General features: G+C 35.4%; 1 protein-coding gene across 1 annotated transcript in view; it reads right to left on the bottom strand.

The window, feature by feature from the left end:
* The window catches only part of PIK3C2G (phosphatidylinositol-4-phosphate 3-kinase, catalytic subunit type 2 gamma), a 576,625-nt gene that overhangs the window by 238,033 nt on the left and 316,240 nt on the right, over positions 1–22,352 (bottom strand). The window contains exons 18-21 of the mRNA XM_006888484.1: positions 16,976–17,156; positions 12,500–12,613; positions 4,935–5,027; positions 2,992–3,121 (exon numbers count right to left, since the gene is read on the bottom strand). Of these exons, the coding sequence (XP_006888546.1) occupies positions 2,992–3,121; positions 4,935–5,027; positions 12,500–12,613; positions 16,976–17,156 (518 nt within the window). The remainder of the gene's footprint in view (positions 1–2,991; positions 3,122–4,934; positions 5,028–12,499; positions 12,614–16,975; positions 17,157–22,352) is intronic.

Here is a 22,352-nt window from a genome sequence, read left to right as displayed (position 1 = left end):
CAGTCCTCTGTTTCCAACTTTTCCATTCCAGTCACCAATTGTTGTTAGCCCATCTTGATTGCATTTTTCAATCAATTGCAATCTACAATATTAGGAGATAACCTCAATTTTGTCATCATTAGCCTTAGTGGTTGTTTCATATCTGTGAATAATGGTAATATAAACAGGATTGCCTGTATGTAAATGGATAGAATCTTATTTCTCACATCATTGTATTTCAGGATATTTTGATGATGAATGACACTCATTGCTCTTCAATTTGTCATTTCTGGCATAGTAGAGCATGTGATTATCTTATTAAAATGGCAAGAACCAGTCTATCTCAGCTCACTAATGCTTAGAATGTCATCTTTACACTTTTCATTTTATTTTTCACAACTCCTGATATTCCTAGATTTATATTTTGTATATTCCACATCCCAATTATTAATGGATATTTGCAGTTGTTTGTCCTCATTTTGAGTCTTGCTACATCAGCAAATGAAGGTCCTTCAGTGTATGAAACCTTTACTCCCTCAGCACCAGTAAGGTAGACTTTACTTAGAGGAGGCAGCTCTTCCTCAGTTGCATCTTTAGTGTCTTCCAACCTGAGAGGCTCATCTTCTGTCACTATATCCAACAATGTTCTTCTGTATTCCATATAGTTTTCAAAGACTTGTTATTTCAGAAGTAGATGGTTATTCCTGCTTCTCATTCTGTTTTAGTGTAGAAACTCTGCTGAAACCTATCCACCCCAAGTGAACCTGCTGGTATTTGAAATATTGGTAGTATAGCTTCCAGCATCACAGCAACACATAAGCCACTATAATAAGGCAAACTAACAGATAATTATAGATCCATTATTGTTTCAATTCCAAAAAAAATTATACAACAGACTGAGAAAATTACTGAATAATATAACTAATGTTGTTGTGTTGTTATGTGCCGTCGAGTTCAGGCGACTCATAGCGACCCTATGAAGGAGAGTCCTCGATGCTTTCATCCTCTCTCCAGATTCATAGGGTTTCTGGAGGGAAGCTATTTTGGAAGCGGATTTCACTATAACTAATAGTCAAATAAAATCTTGCTAAAGAGTATTTTTAAAATGACAAAGAATACATGGACATGGAAATGCTAGATATTCAAGTGGAATTCATTCAAAATGGCACAAGGGCTATCATAGCTGGTGCTAGGTGGCTCTTGGCTAAAAGTGAAGACTATAAGAAAGATGTTTGCTTTTGATGTATTTATTATGCAAAGACAATTGATTGTGCTGGTCATAACAAATTATGACAAATATTGAGAAGAAAACTTTTTAAAGCTCTTGCTGCAAAAGAGTAAAAACTACAACCTCAATATAAATTACATCTCAACATCATTATACCAAAACTCCCTACCACTGGATCATTAGGCAACATAATAATATATGGAAAATATTGAAATTGTCAACAATTTCATGAATCCAAAATTATAACCCAAGATAGCAGCAGTCAAGAAATGGAAAGATGTGTTACACTGGGAAAACCTGCTACCAAGGACTTCTTAAAATTCCCAAGGTGGAAGGACATCAGTGTAAAAACTAAGTTACATCTGATTCAAGCCATGGTCTTTCCAATTGCTTCTTATGCATCTGAAAGTTGGACAATAAATAAGGATGACAGAAGAAGAATCAAAACATTTGAATTATGTTGGTGAAGAATATTTAATATCCATCCCATGGACTGCCAATAAAACCCAATTATGCCTAAAAGGAAGTGCAACTAGGGTGTTTCCTAGGGCCAAGGATAGTGAAACTTTTTCTCACCTACTTTGAGTATATTTTGAGAAGTATCACCTTTGGAGAGAGACATCATGCTTGAAAGGGTAGAGGGTCAATAAAAGAGAGGAAGTGTTAGATTAAACGTTGGCTTTTACAGCCATTAGTCTCTTCTGATCTCCAACTACCTTAACCACAAACACATGATCTGGCAAATCATCAACAGCCGTGGAATTAGGATAAGAGAGAGTGTTTTCTACAATGAGCAGCAAGACTTGAGGGAAATTGGAGCCTGATTAGAGTGAGACCGTAGTTAAGCTGAGACCTTGGTAAGGGTGAGATCCTGGTGGGAGACCCTGGTGCTGGTGGTATTGATTGTGGCACTGCTGTGGAGAAATTGTGACAAGTATAATCAGAGGAGCTCTGAGGTAAAGATTACAGTTAAATGTTTTGCTGTTCTTGCTAGATGCTTGAAAGTGAAGCTGATTTATGACTGCTCTAAGGCAAACCTTGCTTGATGATGTGGATTTGACTATTGAACTGAAACTAGGACTTTTACTAATTAAAGAATTACATTTTGCTGTTAATCTGGTTTGGGACTGCTAGATTAAACCTGCAGTTTTGAGATATTCTTTGCCTCTCCCACTCATCAGTTTATTTTCCTCATAAAACCCACTCTTGGTATCAAAATGGATTAAAATCTGTGAATCAACAATGAATATCAAATCCAGTGATTGGTGGAAATAGTGCAGGAGCATAGAGGGTGGCATGTATGACCTAGCAGCTGTTTCTATGGATGTGATTAATGGAGAGAGTTCTCCTTTGTGATGGGAGCAGAAGTCAGACTCAGCCATCCTCACATTGTACTTGCTCCTTTCACAACCCTTTAAGAGATGGAATGATGCAGTTTCTACCACAATAGGTTTGAATATAAAAGAGATCATGAGGATGGTGCAGAATAGGGCAAAGTTTATATCTGTTGTTTATAGGTTCACTATGAGTTGTAATCAATTTGATGGCACCTAACAACAATAACAATACTTAGCTTATTAAGATCCTAATTAATATTTAGAAGCACATTTGTTTTATATAAATTATTTTGGTTCACAGGGTGTTTTTTAAAGGTTGCTTGTTTCTAAGAAATTTGTATGATTGCTGTATCTTTTGAAGTTGCTGAGTAAAATTAAAGCTGTGGAAAGTTTGGTGATTGTGTCATAAACTATATAAGTCAGTTCTGCTTTCCAATCTCTACTGACCTTGGCCTTTTCCTGTGGATAGACATCTATAAATGATCATTTGCATATCTAGGCCTTCCTGCAGCCAAATGTTGTCCATCACTTGAATAATTTGCAGAACAAGCATATCTTGGCGAAGATCATCTCCTGTCTGTTAAAAGCAAAATTATAGACTCTGAGTTTCTCCTTGAATTCCATCAAACCAAATAGTACATGCCATTTATTTCCTTGGAAAATCTACGGCCTGACTAATATGTTCTAAAAACAAACCCACTGCCATTGAATTGTTCCTGACTCTTTTGACCTTCTATCAGAGTTTCAAGGATATAAATCTTTACTAGGGATCTCTGACAGGCTAGTGATGAGGCTTAGTGCTGTCAACCAAAAGGCATGTGGATCGAATCTGCTAACTGCTCTGTGGGAGAAGGATGAACAATGTCCTCCCATTCAAGTTACAAGTTACCTGCAGGAGAGTTGAATCAGTTCCTTCTCAATAAAAACAATAGCAAATCTTTATTGGAAAAGGTTGTCTATCTTTCCACCATGCACCACATGGTATGTTTGAACAACCAACTTTTTGGTTAACAGCTCAACACAAACATACTATACCATTAGGGTTCCTGTAGCCTAAGGGTGATTTCAATTGTTTTATTAGTACTAAGATTACTTTGTGTATCTCACGGAACATAAAGTAAAATGAGATTTTTCCCTTTAAATAATTACATAAGCTTTCTCCATCAACTTAAAAGTACTGTAAATTAAAATTACTTCATCGAATGTTGTTTTCTGATAACAATTTTTCAATTTATTATCCATATGCAATTTCTTTGAGTGAGTGTTTTGGAGAGGGTGGACGAATATTTACCCAGATTTCAAATTCAGTCAAGACAGATCTCTTTCTAAGTGGAACATTACTTGGTATGCCGTAAGCTCATGCACTGATAATGCAGTAAGAATACCAAGAACCGTTTAACAGGGAATATAAATAGCACATATATGATTCATCAGGCTTCGAATCAGAGAGTTCTCCTATTATTAAGGCAGCTAAAAAGTTTTCTGAGAGAACAGCTTTTTAACAGTAATAAAAAAAATGATAAAAGGGTTTATTTTTTAGCAAACATGAAGGAAATGCACTAAGTCCAAAGGGAACAGATAGTTTTACCCTTTTATATTACTAAACAGCTTGGTTTGAAAATGCTTTCCAGGTTATAAGCACAAACTTGTGCCAAGGGTGACTGTTCACCCAAAATGCAAAGTCATGGGATCACTAATGCTTGAGGTTACACAGGCCAAGGCAAAAATTGGAGTGTGCTAATCATTATCTCCCAAAATAGACAGAATGGGGGAAAAAATCCACTCTAAGCTCTTACTGCATAGTTGGCTGAATAACTGATTAAATTACAGGGGTGTTTGGCAAAACCTAACAGCTCTATCTTTAGTTTCTTTCCTATCTTTCATATAACCTCATTTCAATCTTTTACTCTATTTCCCATGATTTACATGATAAAGAATGAAATGACTCATATTTACTAATTATTTTTTAACCTGAAAATTACTAAAATTTAAAAATACTGTCTAGATAAGACTTTTTACATTATGTCATTTCAGTTCACAGTTAGTTTTTATTATAATTCAGTATCTGGATTAAAATAAAATTACAACCTAGGAACTCCACATTCATTTCTCTTTTGATGTGTTGGGTTTTTTATTATGCCACTCAAATATAATGTCGTTTATTAAAACATAGCCTCATAAATTTCACCCTGAAAGTTCATTGGCCAGTAAGTTTGATTTGTTGCCAATCATAATTTAACATATCCTGTAATTCTGTGAAAATACAGAATCTAAGATCATTGTAAAACCTTTGTGTTGCCAAAGGAAAATAGCTACAATAATTTATTTTTGTGAGTAATAAATCAGTTGTGCTGTCTATGGAGTTGATAGTTCTAGGGGGACTAGCATACCTTAAAAATAACGCTGATTTTTTTGCCCATTGGATTAGCATTGATGAAAGTAATCTTCAATGGCAATGCATTCGATGTGAAATATGAACAAGCCTATAGGAAGAGAAGAATAGTGAGTAAAGTAAAGCACAATGATTATTTTCTCTGAAATCATGATCTGTTGCAAAATTGGTTATGGGAGGAAATATAACACATACGAATAAATTTCACACTCTGCAACAACCAAAGAAGCATATTTATTAAACAAAATTCTTTAATCTACCAACCAGTCTTTACTTTGAAATTGAAAAACCAATCTTTTGGCAGGTTGTAAATCTTCAACTTCATGTTTCTTCACAAGATAACAGTGATATATTTGCTTTTTTAAATAACTAAACAGCACGTAGGAAATGGGTTTATGTGGGTTGGTTAATAGCTAAAAACTAAAATCTTTATTTCTGAAAATCTATTTCCATTTCCACCCTTTCCCTCTTTAGGGAGCTCTCATAGTCCATAGGGTTATCACACTACTAACCCAAAGGAAGCAATTCTCTCAAGGTGTGATCCCACCAGTGGCTCTTCAGACAATCATCTCCCACATGAACTACAGCCTCTAAAACCCACTGAATGGTCAGCTATTACAGAGACAGAGGCAAGGTCAGAGGCAGAGAAAGAACTAATTAACAAAGACCTAATATCAAATGTGGGCTCTTTAACTTCCTAGCTGTGATATCTTGGACCAGTCTTTATCCAATTATAAAATGGAAATAACAATCTTTACATAATTTTTTCTAATAGATAAACTAATGGATACATAACATATTCTATCATATTTTACATTAATAAGTCACTTTGAAAATAGATTTATCTTTCCATTCTTGTTCATCAAGACTTTCTCACTTTCAGACATAACAATATAACACATATTTCCTCTTGATGTTTCTTTCAATTACACTTCACATTTCCATTTTCAGCTTGATGCATTTGACTCTTTTTCCACTACACTTTCCTTAAATCTTATTTTCCTAAAACTTTTGAATATTAAAAGGCTGTCTGTCTTTAGACTTTTAAGGCATCTATGTTGACAGTGAAGAGTTAAATCAATACTGAAAATGTAAAAGGACATAGCTTTCAACTTGTCAAGTGATTAATGTATGACATCAATACATGTTGAAGAATCAGTTTGAATGTCATTATTTCTTAGAAGCCTGAAATCAGAAGAAGCTGAGAGGAAAGGATCTATTTCTTAATTTACCTATCAATCTAATGTAATCTGTACCCAGACTCCAACTCTAGTTTACTGAATCAATTTTAATTTTTGTAGTAATGGGTGAAACTCTTTAAGTAAGTTTAAGTAAGTATTCCTGTTACAAGAATTTGGTTAACTGGGGTTTGCTTCATGGTATGTCATAGATACTGAACTAGGAAATTCTGCTTTAGGCAAGAAATGAGTCTGGAGCTGTTGTTTTCAAATTCTCTTCATTCAATTTATAAAGGTCTCTTTAATGAACCATATGTTTAGTTCAGAAAAGAGACAAAGGACAAATGGAGGTTGAAGGAAAGACTTAACACTTCTAAATGTTGTCTGCTTACCCTAAAGCATTACTTTGCTTTTATGTTTTATGTTTTTTTATTTTTATTTTTTAATGTGCAATGTATTTTCTGTTAGAAACATGTAAAGAAATTGCATATATTTAAACAGCATGTATAGATTGTTATCTCTATGCTATCAGAGACAGACATCATGCCTAAAAATTGATAAAAATATAGATACAGATGCACTAAAACTGAATAAAATACAAGATAATTTCTAGATAATTGAATGTGGAAGCATTTTCAGGAGAAAGTCTTTAGGAGATGAGATGAATCTAGCAAATTGTAAGGATATAAGTTAGTAAATAAGAAGAAAAGTTTTCTAAGTAGACCTTCCCAATCTACATTTTAAGCTTTCATTCTAAAGAAACACTGGTGGTATAGATCTTACATGCTTCTAGCTCAAAGGTTGGCACTTAAAACCTGGTTCAATTCAAACTCAACAGGGAAAATAAAACACAAGTGAAAGACTGCATCTATAAAGATTATAACCTTGGAGACTCTCTGGAGCTGTTTTACTCTGTTCAATAGGGTCAGTGTGAGTTTGAATGGTCTTTAGGGCAATGGATTTGGTTTTAAATATTTGCATCCAGACCCTTATAATTTGCCTTTTATTATCTAGTCATCATGTTTGAATGGGGAGGAGTGTAGCAAAAAGACAGAAAAGAATGAATTGACAGTGTTGGAGAGTGATGACACGAATAAGCTGCAATATAAAAAGACAGATGAGATCTCTGTCCTTGGAAAAAAAAAGAAACCTCAGAAGTTGTATAAATCAAAAGTCCTTACTTTTGCAACCATGATTTGATGTCTTATCATTTCGTTCATAAGCATGCTCCCCAGTGTGAGTCCTGAGGTTGCCAGTGAGTGGGGAAGCCTGAACTCTTGCACATTACTCATAATTAGGTTTCTCACCATAAGGGATTTTCTGGTATTTAACAAGATAATAGCTTTGATAACAGATACTTACTACGCTCATAAGAGTTTCTCCTTTCAGTAGAATCAAATGCATAAAGAAGTCTGTTTGAAGTCATTACATTGTGCATTAAAACCCTTTGGGGTTCTTTTTATTATATCTAACGAGACATGGGTTCTTACAGGAAAACAGGAACTTTGCCAAATTCATCACTCTGATAGAATGTCTGGTGGTATAGTGAGTATGGAGTCATGCTGCCATCCCAAAGGTAGCAATTATTAATCCATCAACTATTCCACAAGACAAAGATGGGAACTCTTCTCTCATGTGATTTACAGTCTCTGAAAACCCCACTGTAGGGCTGTGAGTAGATTCCAACTCAATAGCACTGAGTTGTTTTTTTTTTTGTTGACTTTTTAATGTTTGTTTGTTTTGTGTTTTAATTTTTCAGGCTTCCCTGATGTTCATTTAGTAAGATTAAAATAACCTCCAAGTTCCTTTTACTCCCCACATTAGTTGCTGGAGGTGTTTTGGGCATGTTGCCAGCATAAAAGAATTCTTGGAGAAGGACATCATACTCAGAAGGGTGAAGGGACTGAGCAGGAGAGGAAGACCCCAGATGAGATGAATTGACACAGTAACTAGGGCAATGGGGTTAGGGTTAGGGTTAGGGTTAGGGTTAGGGTTAGGAGTCAGTGAGACGAGTTCAAGACAAGTTAGGATTAATAGATTTGTACATAGTGTTGCCATGAGTCACAGGCACCTCGATAGCACATAACAACAATCAGGTCTAAGAAATAACCATTCCCACCTACCTCCTTCATCTGTAAGCTGTCTTGAAAGGAAACACTAGCCTTTAACTCCCCAGCATCCATCCTAGAGAATTTTCCTGGTGTCCTGCTAAGTGATTTCTACTCTTTAGAAACTTCCTTCCTTAAAATCACCTCTGGATCTCATCCTATTTTCATCTGTCAGAGATACTGGGTTGTGCTGCTTTTGTGGCATCATATTCTGATTTAAAGATTCCTGACTCAATGCTAGCCTTTTCTATTTCTAATGAGTGTAGTCTTCATTCCATCCTGCAGAATCCTGAGGCTCGACTATGGGAGAACACTATGTGAGACCACTGCTTACAACCTCCCATGGCCTGGATATCCAGAGGAAACATGATATCTGAAGTGCAAACAGAAATTTAAGATACAAGCATGACTTTTCTGGACAATATAGCTTTGCTCTCTTATCTGACTTTCTGGCTTTGCCATCAGGTACCCTTCCTGCTCCTGTGAAAATAAGATTTAAAGCATTACTTTTGTCTGGTTGATCAAAGGAGAATTTTACTCCAGCTGCAACTGGTCAGATTAAAATGTTGTCACACACCAACAAAGCAACTATTTATAGTGACCCTATAACTAATAGTAATTGATGGTACTTTCCACAATTGGCACATGGCCTGTGTTTGTCTGCAAATGCTGTGTTTCTCCAGGACTATTTATGTAAGTTTAGCCCATCTGATTCTTGTGCAATCCATCAGGTGATGTATGTGTAAAGTCACCATTTGTGAGTTGGGTGTTTGTTTGTTTGTTTTAAAGCTGTTTGCTAGAAATAAATCATTGAGCACATAGAATTTGATTTTTCAATTTCTGACATTATCTTTGTCACTAGTCCATAATTTCTGACTACTATTTCTTCCTTATTATTTCCAACTTATACATTCCAGTCACTGATAATTATAAATTACCAATTAACAGGTACATTTGATTACCCTTATCTGCATGCTTCGTTGATTTTGGACTGCAAAAGTTTGTAGAAAACCCATTCCCAAGAAAGGTGATTTAGTAGAATATGAAAATTATTGAACAATAGCATTTATATCTCATGTAATCAAAATAGACCTGAAAATCATTCAAAACCAGTGAGAATATTGACAGGAAACTATCAGAAGTGCAAGTTGGATGTAGAAGAATCCACAACACCAGGAATATAGTTGCTGTTGTCAGCTGAATACTAGCTGACTGCAGAAAATACCAGAAAAATGGATATTTGTCTTTTGTTGACTATTCAAAAGCATTTGACTATTTGAATTATAACAAATTATGGCTAACATTTTTAAGAATGGGAATCCTAGATAACTTAAATGTGTTCATACGGAATTTATACCTAGATCAAGAAGCTGTTGTTAGAACAGACAAAGGGAACACTGCATGGTTTAAAATCAAGTAGGGTGTACATCAAGGTTGTATCCTTTCCCCATACCTATTCAATTTATAAGCTGAGCAAATAATTCACAAAGCCAGACTCTATGAAGAAGAATGTGGCATCAGGATTGGAGGGAGAATCATCAACATTCTTCATTGTGCAAATGACATGACCTTTCTTGCTGAAAGTAAAGAGGATATAAAATACTTGCTGCAGAAGACTAAGGACTATAATTTTTGTTATGGATTGCATTTTAACATCAAGAAAACAAAGATCCTCACTATAGGACCAACAATAAACATTATGATAGATAGAGGAAGGATTGAAGCTGTCAATGATTTCATCTTGCTTGGGTCAACAATTAACGCCCTTGGTATCAGCAATCAGAAAATCAGGTAATTATTCCATTGGGAAAGTCAACTGTTAGGTATCTCTCCAGAATGCTGAGGCACAATGACATGATTCAGGCCACGATCTTCTCAATTGCCTGCTATTCATTATATATTTATACAATGAATAAAGATAGAAGAATTGATGCCTTTGAGTTGTGGTGCTAGAGAAGAGTGTTGAATATTCCATGGACTTAAAAAAAAAACCAAACAGATATATCTTGGGGAAAGTGTAGCCAAAGTGTTCCTTGGAAGCAAAATGACAAAGCTTTCGTACGTTGGACATGAAGCCAGTCAAGGCTCTTCCTTGGAAAGGGATATCATCCATGGAAAAATGGAGGGCCAGTGAAGGAGAGTAGACCTTCAACAAGATGGATGACATTGTAACTTCAGCAATGAGTTGTAATATGTCAAAGATGTTGAGGATGGCACAGGATAGCACAGCTTTCTAGTCAGCTGTTCGTAGTGTCGCTATGAGTCATACTCGACTTGAAGGCACTTGACAATAACAGCATGGATAATCAATCAAAACTCTGCCCAATCTTGCACCATCCTCACAATTTCCTCTGTGCTTAGCCCTACTGTTAAAATTCACTCTATTAATCCATCTCATTGAACATCTTCTATCTTTCACTTACCCTCTACTTTTTCAAGCATAATGTCCTTTTTCAAGACTTGCCCCTCCTGATAATTTGTCCAAAACATGCAAGGTGGAGTTTCACCATTTTTGCTTTTTTTGGAATTCCCTGTCTTTTTTTGCAAGATTTGTTTGTTCTTTTTGATAATCGATTGTAATTCTCAGAAGTTGTTTTTCAAGCCTGTGTATTTTGAAGTTAGGTTGGGGAAGAATTGTCTAGTCATGTCTGCTCTGTTCATCTGTTCTTTAAGGATGGCTGGTCAGAGAAGTAAAACAAAGAAGCAGCTCTATTGGGGACAGTGGTGGAGTGTCCAGTTAAGCACTGCTAGGTGCTGTTTACTATAAAAGAACATGAGTTTTGACTAGTGATGCGCTGACACATTTTCGAGATCACTGTGTGTCTACCAGTGGGAGCCATTCTTCAGTGTCAGTCCTGATTGTTCATGCCCCCATAGCCTTTATAAAGCAAAGATCACATGCATTTTTAATAGAAACAAAAAAGGGGGACATGAATACTGCTCTACTTCTTAAATAAAACCAAATATAACTTTGGACTCAGTGGACCCAGTTAGTTTTCAATTAAAGAACAATAAAATATTGAGTTTTCCTATATCTTCAGCACAAATCAAAGAAAAAGAACTCTCGTGGTCTACTGGGAAAGAGTAGAACTGACAACTGAAGCATGCAGTTCAAATCCACCAGCAACTCCACAGATAAAAGATTGGCGATCAGCTTCCATGTGATTTACAGCCTTGGAAAATCCACTAGAGGGCCAACTATATCAATTCTAACTTAATGACACCTAATAACAACAACAGCAATGAATATTGTCAATAATTAGAGAGTGAAACAATTAGGAATAATTACTATTTCGCTTTCAGTTCAGGTAGATATAATTGATTTATATAATTTGATATCTTAATTTGCTATTTTTCAAAAATATGTTTATAAATCTTATTAGGAAAAAAATGTCCAGGGTATCTTTGTAGTGGCAAGGTTAGAACAGTTTTATCTTAAAGACAACAAAGAATACCAAGCTTTATAAAAATACTTTTCCTTCAGAATAACAATGATATAATTTTTCTCAAGACTAATTTGTCTCATAAGCTATTTTGTAACTTTTCAGTCAAGTAACACTTATTGTACCCCCATGATAATTAGATTCTTCACTTTTACATCTAATTTATTAATTTTTTTGTCAGTGTTTTGGGAAGCAAGACATTCTAATTTATCAGAAGCAAAGGAGGGAAAAAATGTTTTACGTCAAAAAGTGTGAAGAATTACTAGTTTCAAAGTTAAATGGTTGACTGAAGGATTACCAAGCTTTAAAAAAAAATAATTTTTTTGGTCTGACAACACTGCGAAGGAGTTTCTTAGCTTGAGAAAAATCACAAAAACATATTATGTGGTTCACTAACAAATGGACATCAATGAATTTTAAATTGAATGAAAACTGAGATGTTATAACTAATGATGTATTAGTGTACCAGGCATGCTTATAGAAATGGTCTAAATAAGCATGAAATTAAATCCAGCCTGCCATGAGAGATCCAAAGAAAACATTTTTAATTAGTTGAAAAAGCAAACTCAGTGAGATGTTATTTACTTTTTCTATCCTCACACTGAGCTTATGAATATTTGTTTCTAAACTAAAATAAATAAATGAATGAATGAGACCAATGTGACCTCAACTGGTCATAGTGTATCAAATGGAGCATAAGTAGTTGGAAGGGATTAAAATTTTTCCATGATATGTGAATAACAATTAATATATGTTTTTGCCACTTCAAAATACAGTGAATTAAGTAATACAATGGGAAAATACTCAAGCTGCCTATTGAATAAGTGAACTTACACCCCGATCAATTCCTTTTATGCAAAGGGCAGGGTTCAGAGGAAGGTAGCAAATACCAGTATTTATATGCTGAAAGAATTCCTCAAGTCTTTCAATTTCTTTGTTCAGCACCTCCTGTAAAAAAATCATTAGAAAAGTATTTGAGAAACTGTAAACAGTGTGATTTTTCTTTCAAGTTATAATTATCTTCTTATTGGTTTAATAAACTCTTTTATTCAAGGGTTACACCCTTACAAGACTCTGGGATCAAGAAGGTGAGATATGCAGGCATGAGAGGACAGCAGGCTAAAGACAACAGGGAACATAGGAAAATGGGGACTAGGGAGTGCACATTCTTTCTAAAGGCTCCTGAATTAAAAAACAAACAAACAAACAAAAATAGAACACTATCAGCAGCAGACAAAATAGGGTGGAATAGATTTGACAATAGTCCACCAGTCTTAAATTCTTATTAACAAATTTCATCTCTGATAATTTCTAATAAAATTTTAATTTGAAACTCCAAACATTTACTCTTTTTTTTGTATCACACATTTTATTTATCCATTCATCATTTAATAGACAGTTATGGTTGGTTTAATTTTTTTTTATTTTGATGTGGGTTTGATGAAAAAGATTTTATACATTATGTTTCTCATGATTCTTCATTCATACTGTTTCATACCATCATTTCCATAAATTGTGCTTTGTAAAATTAACCACCATTGGACCTTGTCCATCATTACTCTTAATACCGACAGCACAATTTAGAAAAAAAATGTGCATACATTTTTCCTTTAAAATCTAGTTAGATTTGAACGGTGTGTGTCTACTTAAACAGGGATTTATTTTCCTGCTGTTACTGAGAAAGCTTAAGTACTACAAGTATCCACTATAAACACTGGGCAATGCCAAGCTTATGTAGTTCTTTCAAACCCATGTTGTTAAGAGTCATCTGTATATTAGGAACAGTAACAGTGAAAACTTGCATAATTCTTAACTGTAATATCAGTGACATTTTCTAGATCCCACTGAGTATATCTCTGACCCCCGAAGCCCTCACTTTATCACTTCTCAGTATCTGTGGGAGGTCAAAAACCATAACCAATATCATCAAAAACAAGGTGGGGGACAATAACAGTCATCCATCATAAAACAAAAAGCTTTACTAACTCATGTCTGAAAACTATTTCTAGTTCAGTTCTGAAGATTAAGCTATCATATTATTAATGTTTAATTAACTTTGAGATATTCTTTGCTTTTACTTTTGGATCATTGCCAAAGAATAGAATCCACTATTCTTAGATCAGGGAGCTCTGATGGTAAGGACTTGAGCTGTCAATCCAAATTAAGTAAGTGGTTCAAACACATCAGCTGCTCAATGGGATAAAGATGTGAAAGCTCCTTCCATGTAATTTATAGCTTTGGAAAATCCACTGGAGAATCAGCCTTGATTGGTTACCATGATTATAGGGCACACAATAACAACTACTAGAATACATGAGAAGAACAAAGTGCTAGAATGAGACAAAGTTCTGCCAATGGGTTCTTTCTGTCTGTCCTTCTGAGTTGCCTGTTGAACACCTTGGAGATGAGTCTCTGCTGCTTTTGTTTATCAAAACTCTCTTCTCCAAATATTCCCAATCGCACTTCAACAACAACAATAATAACAATAAAACCCCAAACCTATCACTACTGTAGAAATGATTCAAATTATATCAACTTTAAGTAACAAGGCATAATTCCTTGTTCAGGTTTCCAAGGCAATAAATCTGTATAGAAGCAGATTACTACATCTTTCTCAACAGCAGCTGATAGACTATAACTTTCAACTTTTCAGTGAGAAGCCTGATGATTACCAAACTGTGTCACCAGGACTTACACCGCACAAAAAGCTAAAACCTCTGTTGTCAATTTGGGTTGCATGGAGTTTATCTTTCATTATAACTTTTCCTAACCATGATTTGGTTTTGCTATCTATACAGGCAGTAATATGGGAATAGAGCATGTTAGCTTATTTACAAGGGGACTGGCTAGTCTTGCCATTAAATTGAGCAAACCAGCAAGAGAGGCTGACAGATGTTCTGGCACCATTGAAGTGAAAAAAAGACAAAGTTGGACACCTTTGCTGCACTAGCTACACCTATGACAACAACTATGGCTGAACTGGAGACCGGACTTGAAATGTGATTTTGAGAGAGGAGAGTCAGTATTGACAAGACTGAGAACTTTGTTAGGCAACTAGGAGTGGGAAACCAATATTGGCAGGACTAAGAACTTGGGAACCACTGGACTGAAGGTGCATGTGTGTGGTCTGTGAGCTATAGCATGGGATTTTGGAGCCAGCAAAGCCATATTATTGGTTTTGCAATGAATACAAAGAAGTGTGAGAAAATGGGATATATTTGGCCTCATGGGAATTGGTTTGGTGTTATTGATGCTGTGGACAGGGACAATTCCCCTTTGTGAAGTTGATAAAGATCATATGGCTGTCTCCATGTGGCTCTTGCTCTTTTTACAGGTTGAATGCATAGTTGTTCTCTTTTGAATTTCCAAAGTTATAAATTTTTGCAGGAGGAGACTTTGTCCTGTAGAACAGCTAGTGGATTTGAGTTGTTAAGATATTAGTTAGTAACACATGCTTTTTTAAAAACATAAAAGAACCAGAGACCAGTAACTTACTATAACAGAAAGCAATTAAGGTGAAAGAACTTTATTTGTATGAATGATATCAGTATTGCTCTGGAACCCCATGCGAATGGACAAAAGGGCACATCATGTATTTAACCCTACAGTAGGGCTCTGGAGTTAAAAGTAGTAAAGAGTTGCATTGCCAACCAAAAGACACACATTTTAAATCCACCAGCTGCTCCTCAGGAGAAAAATGGACAGTCTTTTCCCCTGGAAGATTTACTGCCTCTGAAAACCTGCTGAAGGGTCAGCTATGGATTGCTTCTAACTCTATGGTTAGAACATAATGAAAGAGTGCATCTTAAATACATGAGAGTTTAAAGCATGAGATTAATGTCATATTTGTCCATAACCTTTGTAACTTTAAAGACCACTTTATTTTACTATCAACTTTTTGTTGACCACTGTTGTTGGTGTTATGTGCTGTGGAATTGGAACAAATTCATACCGACATGATTTGGGGATTGCAGCACAGCTTCTTAACCCTAGACCACCCCAGAGCTTTTTTCCGTATTTTTTTAAAATTTTTTTTTCTACTACTAGAAAAAAATTAATATGTTTTCAATAGTATAGGGACATCATAGAATTTTGTTTGCATTTCTCAACATGTTATGCATCTAAGGGCCCTTGTTTTAACCATGTGTTTATGTTTCTAGTTTAAAAAGAAACCTTATGATTATTAATTTTGCTTTTAATTTTTCCCTAGATGAGTAAAATACTGGAGTTTTGGTCATTTCTACTAAATGGAATTACTTCCAGCCAAATATATCTTGAACTGGGAAAGAATTCTTGGATGTTTTACCTATCAATATTTTATAACGTTTTCTTGAAAAAGAGTGAAAAGGAATCATGACCTTCCTAAGGACAAGCTTCATCTGTTAGACATCTTCCTACCCTTAACTTCTAGAATATAGTAAGTACTCAAAAGCTCTAGAATAATATTCTAATAAATGGATGCCCACTCTTTCTCTCTCCATCTAAACCCATATTTAAGAGAAACTATTTAATGATCAGTGAAAGGAACTTCTGATGCAGATAATTAAAAAGAGCAAATTTTCTTTCATTAAAGCCAGGAAAAGAATATCCAGGTCCATTATTATAATCAGTGAAGAAAGAGATAATATTTTGACTATCAACCATAGGGTTTAGTATAAAGAGTGTTATAATTCATGCTCACACTGGCTTCATTTCATTCACTTAGTTTGTTTTGACAAATAGTATCTTTTTCAAGACATTACCTTTGTTTAGTAAATGTTAGGTTACCTAGATATTAATTTTTTTTTTTTTTACTTTGGACAAAGTTTACTTCACTAGGTTTTTTAAATCAACTGCCTTTAAATTTGTCCTTTTTGTCAAGTTCCTTTAAATTGAAAAAAGAAACACCATGTCCTAGTGATAGACTACCACTAACTTTATATTTTTCTTTCTCACTTTTACTGCGTATGAGTCAGATCATAGGTGAACCTCTAGTGCATTTTCAGAGACCATAAACTGTGTAGGAGGATATTGCCCATCTTTACCCTTCAGAGCAGCTAGTGGATTTAAACTGCCTGCCTTTGGGTTGGCAGTATAGCTCTTTATATTCTTTTATGGTTGTTGTTAAGTGTCATCAAGTTGGAACTGACCCATAGTGGACCCTCCAGCAGGATTTTAGAGGCAGTAATAATGATTAAGGTAATTTATTTAAATGTCTTAAAAATAGGTTAGTCTATAAATTTACTAAATTATTACATTAAAATGTAATTGAACTAAAGATTTAAAAAAATAAAGCATCTTCACAACATGAAGATCAATTTTTCAACAAACCTGTCTTTGAAGGTCACTGGCTGACTTGACTTTTTCTGCAATATTTCCCAAAATTTTTATAAGTTTGCTTTCCTTGGAAAACTCGTCATTCAAGGCTTTTCCTACACAAAATTGGAGAGCAGCCAGCAGCTTCTGGTACCAGTTTTTAAAGTAAGTTTCATTCTGTGCATCCTTTAGCAGCCTGAGGAAAGAAAAAAGAATAATTTTGTATTGAAAAGTGATTTTTTTTTTCAAACCACTTCCATCAGGAACAATCAGTGCATTTTAGACTAATCTGTGGTTTTGGGCAGGTTAGCAGTCTAATGTAGAGAAAAGGGTTGTTTATTTCTTGGCAGTCATCAAGTTTCATCTGATAGCTAATGAGATTCCAATAAGTAAAGGATCGTCAGAAGCCTGCCTTTTCTAATTTCAATTCACAAAGCATTATTTTCTTCTTCTTCCACGATTCTTAATCTTAAGAACACATTTTTGAGTTCTTATTAAAGTATGGACAAAAAACTTTAGAAATTCTCTTAATCAGTGAATATACCATGTTGTTGTTGTTAAGTGCCTTCAACTCGAGTATGAGTCAAAAAGCTCCTATAAGCAAAAGGTCTGAAACCTGTTCTATATACTAAGGATTAACCATTCACTTTAGCTTTTTCTTTGTTTTCTTCAAAAGTATTGTTCCCACACTTCTACATAACTATGCATTGATTTATCTCCTGGCAACTTTCTGTGATAAGTGGAAGGAAGATATTCTAGAAGCCAAAAGCTTACTTTTGTTATTTTTAGTTTTTTGTTAGTTTCTTTTTCTCTTGACATTTCTTTTTTTTTTTTAATTTTCTACTAGTTTATTCACAAAATTCGAATATATTTTCAAGACCAAATTCTTTACATTTCCCTCACCCGCCCAACCATCAACTTGTACAACCCCTGCACATCCACATCCCTGTGCTTCCAACCTCTTCCACCTCTGTTGGATCCTTATATTCATTCTACAATAATGGTTTTATACAATATTTATCCTTGGGGACTGAGTTAGTTCACTCAGCATAATCTTCTCCATTCTCTCCAAAGTTAGGTAATTATTTACAAAATCATTGTTCCTGCATGCTGCATAGTATTCCATTGTGTGAATGTACCTCTCAGTCCATTCATCTAGACATTTGGGCTGTTCCCATGTTCTTGCGATGGTGAGTAATGTTTATTAGACATTTCTAAACTCAAATTGAAGGTTTTGGGGTGTTTTATTTTTCTATTTTATGCTGGTTTATTTACAAAGTTTGAAAACATTGTTTTTCTTTTTTTAAAAAAAACATTGTTTTTCACACAAGATTTTTCCCATATCCTTCATCATCACCCCCGTCAAATTGTGCAACACTATGATAATCCTTCCATCCTTACTGCTCTGCCTCTACCCTCCCCCCCCCACCGCCCGATCCTCATACTCATTCTACAATGATGACTTTATACAATATTTGTCCTTATGGAACCGAGTTAGTTCATTCAGCATAATGCTCTCCAGTCCCTCCCAAGTTAGGTGTAATTTACAAAATCATTGCTTCTGCATGCTGTGTAGTATTCCATTTTGTGAATGTACCATTCACAATTTCTCAATCCATTCGATTGTGGTTGGACATCTGGTATGTTTCCATGTATTTGCAATAGTGAAGAATGTTTCTATGAAGAGTTCTGTACAAGTTTCCACTTGTGCCTCAGTACTCATTTTCTCAGGATATATATATTTGAAGTAGTGCGATAGCTGGGTTATATGGAATTTCTATGTTAAGCTTTTTGAGGAAGCTCCAAACTGCCTTCCAGAATGGTTGCAACATTTTACAATCCCACCGACAATGTCTAAGAGTTCCTATCTCAGCACACCCTCTTCAGTATCTATTATTTGCTGTTCTGTGACATATTGCCACTGCTACTGGAACGAGATGGTATGTCATTGTGGTTTTGATTTGAATCTCTCTTACTACAGTGATTTTTAGCATTTCTTTATGTGTCTGTTGGCCATTTGAATATCTTCCTCTGTGAAAAGTCTGTCCATGTCTTTTGCCCATTTTGTAATTAGATTATAAGTCTTTTTCTTCTGGAAGTCCAGGAGTATTCTGTAAACTTTCATTATGAGACTCTTGTTTGAGATGGTATTACCAAATGTTTTTTCCCAGGTTTCCTTATCACCTTGTTGGAAAAAAGATTTTGGTGCACACCAGGATTTAATCTTTAGAAGGTCCAATTCGTCAATTTTATCCTCTGCAGATTGTACATTTCTGGCTGTATTTAGCAGTCTCTTCAAACTATAGACTAGGCCGTCAAAGGTTGATCATAGTTTATCTCTTATGAACTTTATGGTTACATTGAAGTTTTCTTCTTTGTCTATAAGATAAATTAATAACTTTGACAGAGTTCTATACAGTACAGAATAGGGTAATGAATTTTAAAGTATACATACAAGGCAGTCAGAAACCATGAGTTCACCCTGTATGCCTGCTTATGCCACATACAAGGAGATGAGCATAAAGGAGTAAGAGAGTGCAACAGAAATATTTTATTGCGTTCTCTGTCATGTGATAAGTTTTCTATTGCCTTGAAATATTTCAATAGGCTAAAACTTTACTTCCCATTGTTGTGCACTGTAGACTTGGAATTGACTCATATCTGACCCTCTTGTGGGTTTTCAGAGGCAGTTAATTAATCACACTGAAGGAAATTGCTGATCCTTTTCCTGATGGCCTTGAACCCCGTGCCTTAGAGATTGCAGTACAGCCACTAGGCCACCTGCCCTAAAACTGAAATGAAAAAAAAGGCTAATTTCTGGAAATCTTAATCTGGTTCATTGTTTGTTGTTGGGTTTTTGGTGTTGGGTTTTTTTTTTTTCATTTTATTTTACACTGGTTTATTTACAAACTCCTTGTACAATTGTTTTCCACACCAGACCTTCCCCCTTTCCTTTCCCCACTCCTAACTCCACCCATCAAATTGTGCAACCCTTTGATTAAGCCCTCATCACCTGTCCTCACTCCTCTGCACCTAACCTATTTCTTATTTTAAAATATTACCTAATCCCTAGTCTTTTACTCTTCTGAAAAAGCACTAAGCGTTCTAAAAGCTAGAATAAGATTATTATGAGAACATAGAAAGCTTAATCATGCATTTCTTTCAGATAGTCTTTATTTCATCTGTTCCAGTGCAGTGTCCATTATTTATCCACTCTTTACTTATTCTCCTCCATGTCAATCCTATTTTATAACATTATTCTTATGCAATGTCTGTCCTCTTGTGACTAAGGTATTTTACTCAGAAAAATATCTTCCAGACTCATCTATGTTGTGTATTGCTTTAGAAGTTCATTGTTTTCCAATGCTGTGTAGGCTTTGATTGTGTGAGTGTACCATATTTATTTTATTTATTCCGATATTGAGAGGCAGTTGGGCTGTTTCTCTCTCTTCACTATTGTAAATACTGATGCAATAAACATAGGTGTGTTTTCCAAAACTGTTATTCTGAGGACAGATATGAAATGAATACACTGAATATTTATTTTGAGGTTCTAACAAAATATAAAGGCCTCTGGTAACATGTTTGTACACTGTTACTCCAGAGGCTTCACACCTCTGAGAGTTCAAACTCACAAGTGGCTCCATTTGATAAATATGAGTAATCATTTCCTGTGCAATTTACAGCTTCAGAAAACCAATGAAAAGTCAGGTATGGATCAGTTCTGATTTGACAACATTGAGTCAGGAAGCAAAGAAGTGAGTGAAGAAAATGCAAAAGGGAAATTTTGCAGCCTATTTTGTAGAGAGTTGTGTTGCTAATACGCTTCTCTAGTGGTTCAAACCGCCAGAAGAAGAGGAACCATCTTCTCTCAGGTGATTTACAGGCGGGGACAACTTATGGAGGGTTCAATATGGGTCAGTTCTGACTTGACAGCCATGGCCTTTGAGTTTTAAAAGAAAACACAAATGATTTGTCTTTCAACTGGAATACAATAAATATAAGCCTGTTATTGTTGCGACTCATAGTGACACTATGTACAAGAGCCCTAAAACCTGCTCTATTCTGTGCCATCTTCATTGTCTCCAACACACCTTACTCCCACTACCCAAATCACTGAATCAATCCATCTCATTGAGGGTCTTCCTCTCCTGCGCTGTCCCTCCACTCTCCCAAAAGTGATTTCCCTCTCCAAGGACTGGTCCCTCCTTACAACATGCCCAAAGTATGTCAGACGAAGTTTCAGAATCCTTGACTACAAGGAGCATTCTGGCTTCACCCTCTCCAGGACAAACCTGTTTGTTCTCCTAGCAGTCCATGGTATATTCAACACTCTTTTCCAGCACCACAGCTCAAAGGCATCGATTCTCGTTCTACCACTCCTAGTCACTGTCTAGCTCTCTGATGGCATAGCCTACACATGTAAAAGCCTACACATGTAAAATTCAAGATATTATTACTTAACACTGTATATGTCTCTCAAATTTTGACAATATCTTGCAAACTTTTTCAATATACTATTTTATTATACTCTGTTTGGCTATTTTTTTTAAAACAACAAACTATTAAACAATATCACTAATAGTACACACTAGCAAAATACTGCTGAAGATTATCCAGAAATGGCTGGAGCAGAATGTAGACAGAGAACTACCAGAAATACAAGTTGGATTTAGAAGAGGTCATGGTACTAAAGATATTATTGCCAATGTCAGATGGATCTTGGCAGAAAGCCAAAAGTACAAGAATGTCTGTAGTTCATTAAATATGCAAATTTGACTGTGTAGATCACAACAAATTGTGGCTAACCTTGAGGAAAATGGGAATCCCAGTACACTTTATTGTGCTTAAGTAAAACCTATATTTGGGACAGGAATTAGTCCTCAGAACAGAGTAGGGGAACACTGCATGGCTCAAAACCAGGAAAGAATTGTGTCAGGAGTGCATCTTGTGTCCATACCTTTTCAATCTATATGCAGAACAGATAATTCAGGAAGCAAGGCTTTATGAGGAGAAATGTGGCATCAAGATTGGAGGAAGACTCTTCAACAATCTAAGTTATGCAGATGATATAACCTTGCTTGCTGAAACTGAAACATTTGCTTTAGAAGGTCAAGAACTGTAGTCTTCAATATGGATTGAAGCCTAACTTCAAGAAGACAAAGATTCTCACCACTGGGCCAACTGGCAGCATCATGACAAATGGAGAAGATATTAAGGCTGTTAACAACTACAGACTGCTCGGATCCACTATTAACACTCTGAACACCAGCAGTCAGGAAATCAAAACACCAATTGCACTGGGAAAATCTGCTGTCAGGGACCTTTCCAGAGTGCTGAAAAGCAACCATGTCAGTGTAGAGACTAAAGTGCACCTAATCAAGTCCATGGT

The sequence above is a fragment of the Elephantulus edwardii genome, unplaced genomic scaffold (genome assembly GCF_000299155.1).
Source record: "Elephantulus edwardii isolate Elephantulus edwardi_28Jun2011 unplaced genomic scaffold, EleEdw1.0 scaffold00067, whole genome shotgun sequence".
NCBI lineage: Eukaryota > Metazoa > Chordata > Mammalia > Macroscelidea > Macroscelididae > Elephantulus > Elephantulus edwardii.
The sequence above is the reverse complement of the archived record's forward strand: the minus strand, read 5'-3'. Positions and strand labels throughout refer to the sequence as shown.